Below are 9,977 nucleotides of genomic sequence, written 5' to 3'. Positions count from 1 at the left end.
ACATGCCAATAAGATATGGACTACACAATCAGATAAAACATCTAGAGCGGGTAGAGGAGTGATGATTGAACGTGTATTGACGCATTAACTAGAGAATCAGACCTATTAGAGGGAATTATATGCAACACAACCATGAACAGTATTAAGAGATGTGTGACTTCTCTTGCACTTTAACAAAGTGAGAAAGAAAGTTAATGGTGAGCAACATGAAAACCAGTGTACAAAAAAGCCAAGGCACTCGGCCAATTACAGCACAGGGCCTTTTGGCCCAAAAAAAGTAAAACAGAAAAAGAAAAAATTTGAAAAAATAATGAACATGTATTGAAAGTATTCAAAAAAGTTAAAACAAGGCTAAAAAAGTAGAGAAAACATTATCATCTATGTCTTATCCCAATTATTTAGGGCCAGCTAAAGAGAAAACATGGATTTAAAAAACCAATTTACAGTTTGGAATTTTTTATAAAAATCCAAAAATATAAAATTTGTGATTATGGCATAAAACACTCACCAATCTTTGACAAATACACCTAAATCACGCAAGGAAAAACTGTACACCATAATTTAAATAAAAATCCCAGTTGTCACATAACTTGGGGGTACTTGGCCTCACCCAAGGCCGAGTAACTCGGTCAAGTTCAAGTCCCGGTACAGTGATGAAAACTCAACAATATTGGAGAATTCCAGTGTTTTAAACCTCACACGTGCCCAGGAAGTCGGCACTACCAGAGCCAGCTCGGTAAGTGTTGTCCTTTGAAAACTGTAATTTGAGAATATTGCTAGATTTTTAAAGACTTAGATAGACTCGAGTCAGACTCGGATAATTCGTGTCTTCCTGTTCAAGAACTGGCGGGACGTTGGTTCTGACAAATTTGGATGAGTCCAATTCAGTCTCACCCGATTTTTGAAGCACTGGAAAATTCTAGTGGGGTATACTCACCAACTCAAACTTAAGAGGGGTGTACAACCATTTTGATACCAAAGCATAAAACTGCTGGAAAATCACTAATCCATCTAGAGTTTGAAAAACTATCCAAATAAATCTATTATTTCACTAAAATGATTCAAAGACTCGTATACAAGAAGAATTGATGAAGGACCAAGGGGGCTTGGCTCCTACTCAAGTAAAACATGTGTGGACTGCTCAGAAAGAAGGGTTGGAATTAGGAATTTTAGATTCCTTATGAACTAGGATTTTGGTCTTACGTTGGTTTAGGGCTTGATTAGATGGGAACAAGTTCAGTTTTTAGAATTGGATAAAGGTTTCTAGCGCAAGTATGATAGGATGATTTGAAGCTAAAAGAAGGCAGAAAACAATTTTGGGTTATGAGAAATGGTTTATAGGGTTTCAGACAACCTTTAGAGTTATTTAATGGTGGCACAAAGGGTGATGGCTAGGTTTGAATAAACAATGTGAGATTGGCTAAATTAGGTTTTGAGGACTTAATGGGTGATGGGTTTGTGAAGGAGGTGGGCTATGTCATTAGGGTTGAAGGGTTGATTTGATGGATTTGAAAAATTGTAAAACACTTAGTTGAAGGGAATACACTGCATAGGGGGGTAAAAAGAGGCGAAGCATAAGTGGGGAGACGAACCTCCAAATCACAATCTAGGATTTTGGGAATATCTCCACCAACGAAAAAAATTGTGCTCCATCTTCAGGGAACCCACTCCAAACCTAGCTTGAGTTGTAGAATAACTCTCTTCAAAAAGATTTGAGAAACATCTCCTCTAAATAGGGCTTCTCAACACAATTGAACCCAAATTTTTATACTCTAGTGATTTAGGCTGCAGATCTGAATGGGTTAAATTATAGAGCTTGGAATCTGTCTTTATGTGACTTAGCTTGGGACTCGAGCAATCTATAGTTTCTTAAACTTCTTAGGGCCTGTTTGGGTGTACTGTTATCACTTATAATTCACTGTTTCCATAAAATTAATCCTGATAATGAGTTATCTGATGTTTGGCTATGTCTCTTTTAAAGTTATATAAGATAAACTTATAGGCAGTTTTACATATAAGTTTATCTTTTTTAAAAGTTTCTTTACTTTATTCAAAGTAATTTGCTGAAAATCACATGTTGCTTGAGTAGAGATAGCTAAAAATAACTGAAAATCACTGAAAAGTTGTTTAAATAATATTATACAGAATAACAGGTACCAAACAGCTAACAAAGTAACATTATCCTGAGTTCATTAATTTCGGATAAGATAATAAATTCTAGATAAATTTAATTGTTCTTCAAATGGGGCCTTAATATTCTAGAATCTAGATTCTTTCGGAAGGTAACTAGTTCATTTATAGTTTCAGGAAACTAGGCCTGTAAGAAAACATGGAAAACATCATTCTAGACTCCTAAGCAAAATTAAGAAACTAACCTAACTTGCAAAACAAGGTAAGAAACAACTCACTAAAATTTTAAATACTCAACTTTCTCACCTTTGGAGCCCACAGTTTTTGGAAGATTGATCTCTGTAGAGTGCTCTGGTTTCCCACTCTACGGTTTCTAGGACATAATAGTGGAAAGAAAGAAGCCTAGCATTATTAAGGAAAGTAACACGTAAATCTGGAGAGATCTTCAATTGGAGCTTTGCTATGCCTTTGGAAAGTAGTCTGCATCAAGAAACCCAAAGCAAAGGCACAAGAGCACGCTACACAACAAAGTAAATTAAATCAACAGGCTAAGAAACAATTTCTCATAATGAGTAAAAAGGACATAGGATTCTTCATTATTTTCAAGACAATACATACACCCTGAGGTCTAAAGAAATGTGGATTTACTTTTGAATATAAAACTTTATTTTTAACTTTTTTTAATAATTCAACTTTATCCTATCATTGATAACAGAAATAACCTAATCTATGATGGCATACACATTTGAATACTACAATCTAATCATGAATAATAAGAGACCTCAAAAAGATTGAATTCAATTGAAATGACCTAATCTATGATAGTATACAAATTTGACACTACATTAGTAGACCTAAACGAATGAATTTAGCCGTATTAGATATCATGGATATCCCAGTGCTGAGTGACTGCCATCATGGATTCTTTCAAGGCTGCAGGCCAAGAATATTTATTCAAAAACCAGAAATCGTTAAAAAACCGATTGATGAATGGCAAGTTACTGGTGACCTAAGGAAATAAGGAACCAGTGGCAACTGCTAAAGTCTGAGTCAGAAGGTATAAAAACAGCAACCAAAGGAATAATAGAACGCCATTGTCATCACGGTAGTACAAGATCTGTTAGCACTATGAAGAGAGGACATAATTATCACAATCCAATCCAAGGGATGAAGAACATGGTGGAGCCATGTCATAAGCAAGAGCTTGACATCTTTTATGGGTGAACAAGAGCTTGATACTAATAGCTAATGTTGACTGTAGTACTGCAATGCTGAGGTCCCATCTTACCCCAGTCAACAAATGACTTAGCCTTGTACCTACATTTCAGGACGGGACAAAAGTTTCGATTTTGATCAGATCCCTGACACCCGTATCCATGTTGGTGGAAAATGTGATCATGACAAGTTAAGGAGCTGAGAACCGCAGGCATCTACACCTGTGCAGGATACATGTGGTTCCACTTCCATCCTGAAGACATGCTTAGCACAACCAAAGGACAAGTTAAGAAAGTGAAATGCATGTAAATAGGAAATGGCAATGAAGAAGAAATGGATGAGAAGGTTGGATGAGAATGTGAACATGGCACCACAATCATTGATCGGTTCATATAACACCATGATACCGTAAATGTTCCCCACATATCAATAAATTTCTCGCTGTATCCAATGATAAATAGTTTCAAACAAAGGTCAAATTAAACAAATATGAAATTCCAAACAAGGAAGTATTACCAATATGCAAATGAATGAAACACAGAAAGGGCAGTCTGAGATAATGAAGAGACAAACAACGATGAGTGATTCTCCTCTTTTTCATCTTAATACCAACTCCATGAGGTGTCCTTTAAAACCTTTGGCCTCAAAATTCCATTCCCATCTTAATACCTAACTCCTTAGATGGGTTCATACAACACCATGACACCATAAATGTTCCCCAGATATATCAATAAATTTCTTGTTGTAAGCAATGATAAATAGTTACAAAAAAAGGTTAAATTAATCAAATATGAAATGCCAAACAAATAAGCATTACCAATATCCAAATGAAATAAAACACAAAAAGGGCAGTCTGAGAAAATGAAGAGACGAATGACGATGTATGATTCTCTTCCTTTTCATCTTAATACCCAACTCCATGAGGTGTCCTTCAAAAGCTTTGACCACAAAATTCCATTCCCAAATTAATTGAGAGCACCCTTCATGAAATCCACTTTTCTGCAGAGTCTGAACCTCATCTTTAAACCAATTCATCAATAAATGTTCACTTACATGAAAAAATGATATGTCAATAAGACAAGCTATCTATGGATAAATGGGAAGAAAAGAATTATAAACAAAGTTCAAGAATTATGGTACGAATATAAAAATATGGTTCAAGGATTGACTTCTCATAACAAAAACGAAGGACTAACACAGAAAGGGCAGTCTGAGATAATGAGGAGACATTGTATGATTCTCTTCTTTTTCATCTTAATACCTAACTCCATACGGTGTCCTTTAAAAACTTTGACCACAAAATCCCATTCCCAATCCCCTTTTCAGTAGAGTCTGAACCTCATGTCTAAACCAATTCATCAATAAATGTTCACTTACAAGAAAAAATGTTATGTCAATAAGACAAGCTATTTATGGATAATGGGATGAAAAGAATTATAAGAAGAATTATAAACAAAGTTCAAGAATCATGGTAAGAACATAAAAATATGGTTCAAGGACAATGACTTCTAATAACAAAACTGAAGGACTAACCAAAAAGTTTCAAGAGTTAGGTTTGGATTATATAATAGGTTAATTACTTATTTGGATTTGAAGGAAATTCAAGTACAGAGAACCTTTGCGGTTAGCCTCTTTTTATTTGGGGAAATTTGTCAAAATACACATAAGATATTAACTATTTAACGTTTTGCCTTTTTGATCAAAATGCCCATCAAAATACACATGATTTAGACATGGAATAGAAGAAATAAGATAAAATGTCAAATAGTAAAAAAGTGAGGTGTACTTTGATAAATTTCTCTTTTATTTATGAGAATAATGAGCTTTAGCCTCTAAGAAATTAGAGATGTGTTTCACATGCCATTGTGGAGGGTTTGAACTCAATTTTATAAACTAATAATGTGTTTCACACTCCTTGCTACTGAAATTTGCATTACAACCCTAAGTCTTAGTTCTAAATTCTTTAAGGGCGGGCTAGATTGGTGGAAGCCAAAATAGGGGAGTGCGGCTTTCCCAGATTTTTGTGGGAAAGGGGCCTTCCACCTTTCAAACAAGCCCTAAGTTAGTAGAAATCCTTGCCGGTTTTTTTTGCGAATGATAAATCCTTGCTGAATTATTTGATGTTTTCTAATGATTCCATTTTTTTATTTAATGAATATTTTTATTATCCTCTGTTGACCTACCCATATTTCCCTACAGTGTTGGTTTGATTCCCATTATAGACAACATGTTTTCCATCAAAACGAAAACCTGCTATGAATCTTTCTTTAGTATCACTGCTATCAATCTAAGAGGCAACACCAGCACATCATAGCACATTACTATCTATACATCAAACACCTAATATGATTGGTGTAGGGTCCAATAATTGAATTTGAAGTAATGAAAAAGATTTTAGGCAAAGGACTTCAGATAGATCGTAAATCATGAAAGAAGAAACAGATATTTCATTAAAACGCAAAGACCCATTCATTTTTCAGTATCTATACATCAAAAATCTAATATCATTGGTGTAGAATACAATAATTAAATTTGAAGTAATGAAAAAGAATTTTAGTCAATGAACTTTAGATAGAATTTTAGTCAATGAACTTTAGATAGATCATAAATCATGGAACAAAAACCAGTTAAATATTTTACAATGCAAAGCCCATGCATTTGTAATCAGTTAACAGTGAAAACACAGCACATGCTTCAAACCTATAAGATGGAAATAAAGCAAAACTAAGTACAACAGTGAATTGATGAAATAAAAGTGAAGCTGGGTACAATAATGCATTGATGAAATGATAGCTACATTCAGTACAATAATTTATTCATAAAATGAAATCAAAATAAATTCTCTACAATGACGAATTGACAAAATACTGGTGTCCAAGGCTTTTTTTTTGTCCGTCCATGCATCAATAGCTTGTCTAACAAAGTTCACAATAATGAATGCACGCATCTCATGGATCTACCACACACACAAAGAATACAAAATCATCTCACAAGGCTAAGAGGACAAAGTGAAAGAAAGTTAAGGATGACGACATTAATCCCCTGTAGCAGTTTAGGAGTCCATTTGCTTAATAAATACATTTTCATTGACATTATAGATACAGACTGCGAAATTAATAGAACAAGATAATGAATAGAATGAAAGGCCACAATCTCCATAAAAATAGTAATAATATTCCATATTGGATATTTACATCCAATCCATCTAGTTCAGAAAATAGGAAGATTTCAAATCATAGAAGAACATGAGGCAAGGGAATCATTGAAAACTGTGGAAGTCAGGTCCCTTTTCTTTTCACGAAATCATACAAATACATCCATCCTTGGCTCCACAGCAAGGCCAAACCACAATGGCCTATTAAGGCAGCTATCAAGAGGACATGGGGGCAGCAATGACCATCTATTTGCAGGCATATCATACATCATGATTGAAGAAGTAGAATTCTTGTAGAAACATATCCTACCAGAATGAGCCACTGTCACAAAGTGGCTTAGCTTCCCAAGACCAAACCCAATGAATAAGTGATGGGGCATCCTACATATCAAGCGCCATATCCTTTCTCTCATATCGAATTCAAATATATCAATACTCTTCATAGCCCCATGCTCCTCAACCCCACCAACCAATATCAATGAACCTTGATACTCTGATATATAAGAACATGAGACATGGGGTATGGAAGCATTGCCATTGACCAAATCCCATGTACCCATCCTAATATCATAAGCCAAAAGATAATCAGGGCCATGACTCAAGCAAAACAAGAACCCATTTAAACAAGCTGCACTTCCAATCATGGCAAACCTCCCATCGAACTCCCCACTCATTTCCCACAAATTACGGCCATAATCATAGACCTGAGATGAGATTTTATCAGTGGTGCTGATGGCTAAGATCTTAAAACTAGAATCATAAGAACCCATCATGGCAACCACATAGGGCCACTTCATGGGCATCATGGGGGGCAGAGTTCTACAAGTTTTTGTGAAGGGATTGAACAAAACCAGTGACCCCTTTCGGTCCTCAGCAAGAATTAGACCACCATGAGAGACAATGGGGCGCCTTAGTTTACAACAAGTGCTTGGGCAAGAGGATGAGATGTGAGAGAGAGGGATCAAAACCCATTTGTTATCAGTTGGGTTATAAGCAGCTGCAATGGATTTGTGTATATAATCAGCAAAGAGGAAGAAGTAGAGATCTTGGGGTGGTAGCTTTTTGTATACTGTCAAGAAGGTGTTGGAATTGATGATGGTTCTCCAGCTTTTGCAGACTGATTTCATTTTTAAAAGGGAAGAAATGGGGAGCCCTGAAAGGATGTTCTCCCAGATGTGGTCTGGGAGTTGCTTTGCATTTACCCTCGCTGGTTTCACCATTAACCAATCTTCTTCTTCTTCCTCATATTCATTTATAAGAAATTCACTGGTCTGGATTGCAGAAGCGTCCATTGATCAGTAGGTATGGGTTGAGAGAGAGAGCAGCTTTAGACCTTTAGCTGCAAAGGAGAGAGATAGAGAGAAACGGATTCACTCCAAATGGGGCTTTCTTAATCCCACAAGGTGATGCATAATTCCATGGGAAAATTACCCCAAAAAAAAAAAAACAAATTACACTTCCATGTAACGTACCCCCAACGCAACATTTTCTCCCATTTTTTTTTTTTTTTCTATTCTTTCAATGTAAAAACCCCCTAAATAAATAAAAAATAAAAAAAATACCTAAACCACCATTTTTTACTTTTACTTTATCCATGCCTCCCTCCTCTATCCCACCAAAATAGTTCCTCCTCTATCCCACCAAAATAGATGACTCCGACACTATATAAATGCGGTCCGGCTGAAGCGTTCGACACTATATAAATTTAGGTACGACAGTAACACTCCGACACTATGTAAAGTACGGTCTGGCAGTAGGGCTCCGTAGTAGCACCCCGGCACGGTGTAAAATGCGATCCGGCCATTGAAAACGACAGTTCGACAGTTGCAAAGACTGATATGATGGTGTGGCAGCTGCGGGTTTCGGCACTTGTGCGCTTCGGCAATATGATCGTGAGCTCCGGTAATGTGCTACTAGAGTCCAAAAGTCAACGGTCAAATATGTCCAAAATGATATTTATATATGGAAAGAATATTTTCGTCTAAAAAAGTGACCTTTTTTCTTTGGAAGTATTTACATAGAAAGTTTGTTTTTTAGAAAAAAAGTGAGAAAAATAATTAGATTGGGAGTAAATTGCAAAGAAAATGTGATGTTGGTGTTTTTTCTAATTTTCCCTAATTCCATTATTACAATCCATACGACCATAAGAAAGAATGCCTCTTGTTTAAGAGATGGAGTTATGTCGAATTAGTTGAGGAATCACACACACGATTTGTGTGAGAGGGGTAACGCTTTTTTAGTAAGATCTCATGGGTGCGAATTGCGCAAGGTGCAGGGTCTTCAATAAAAGGAAAAAGTTTATTGAGAGCCGAGGCTCTATACAATCAAATTAGAGCCTACCTCAAAAAATTCATTAGAAGTAGGATGTTTCGATGCTCAGATGTCCTCAAATTGATCATCTCGATATCAAGATATATGGATATGAGAAAAAACATAGATTTCAAGTTTTGGAAATAGTGAATCTTGTAATGTATTTTTGGACCGTCAATTTTCAAGATTTTCATAGATCTGCTCGATCTACACTTTGTTTTAAGCTTTAAATTTTATAATTAGAGATAAAAATATATTTTAAGGCTATTACAAAACTTTCTATTATTAAAACCACATTTCTCAATACTATTTGAAGGTATGCTTTATAGTGATCTTTTAGAGCCTCGGCTCTATACAAACCACACCCTCAATAAAAGCAAGGGCTTTTTAATTTTTGGGTGTGGTTTCAATAAGGTTGCAACCTTAAAATATCCAATTAAGGTGCACCTTTAAATTTCATCATAAATAGAATTTTGAAACCACATTTCTTAATACTATTTGAAGATATGCTTTATATTGTTTTTTTAGAGCCTCGGCTCTATACAAACCACACCCTCAATAAAAACAAGGGTTTTTTATTTTTAGAGTGTGGTTTCAATAAGGTTGCAACCTTAAAATATCCAATTAAGGTGTACCTTTAATTTTCATCATAAATAGAATTTTGGTATAAAAAACTTGTAGGATGGTTTGAGAATCTATTTTATAAAACTTCAAATTCTAAAAATGGTTAAAATCAAGTAAATCTATAAACACATGAAAATATTAAAAAAGAACGGTTCAAAAATATTATTTAATTTTTAACTTGATTTGGCAAATTTTAACTATTTTTAGGCATTATGGCCGAAAATACCTCATTTTGGCAAATTATTTCAAATAGAATAAAAACAAGTTTCGGATAGATAAACTTATATAAAACTACCTATAACTTATATCCGGTAACTTTATATTAGCCACTTCCAAACAACAAATACATTGATTAATTTTATTAAAAATATGAATTATCAATTTTACATGCGTACAAAAGTCACAAATCTCAACTCATAAAATGTTGCAGGGGCTCTTGAAGTCTTTAACATGAGAACCTATTTTCCATGATAATGAAATCTGAATTTCTAAAAATACGCTTAGGTTAACGGATATTTAAATATTTGTCTAATAATATGTTGCA

At 34.9% G+C, this 9,977-nt stretch overlaps 1 protein-coding gene across 1 annotated transcript; it reads right to left on the bottom strand.

The window, feature by feature from the left end:
* Positions 1 to 6,408: 6,408 nt before the first annotated feature.
* On the bottom strand, positions 6,409 to 8,140 carry LOC18436657 (F-box/kelch-repeat protein At5g15710). Its single transcript, XM_006846890.3, has one exon. The coding sequence runs from the start codon at positions 7,789 to 7,791 to the stop codon at positions 6,649 to 6,651; it is 1,143 nt and encodes a 380-aa protein (XP_006846953.1). The 5' UTR covers positions 7,792 to 8,140; the 3' UTR covers positions 6,409 to 6,648.
* Between the last annotated feature and the right edge of the window lie 1,837 nt (positions 8,141 to 9,977).

This window comes from Amborella trichopoda, chromosome 11 (assembly GCF_054954075.1).
Source record: "Amborella trichopoda isolate Santa Cruz 75 chromosome 11, AtrichopodaSantaCruz75HAP2 v2.0, whole genome shotgun sequence".
Taxonomy (NCBI): domain Eukaryota; kingdom Viridiplantae; phylum Streptophyta; class Magnoliopsida; order Amborellales; family Amborellaceae; genus Amborella; species Amborella trichopoda.
Note: the sequence above shows the minus strand (reverse complement) of the source record. Positions and strands in the feature narration are given on the sequence as shown.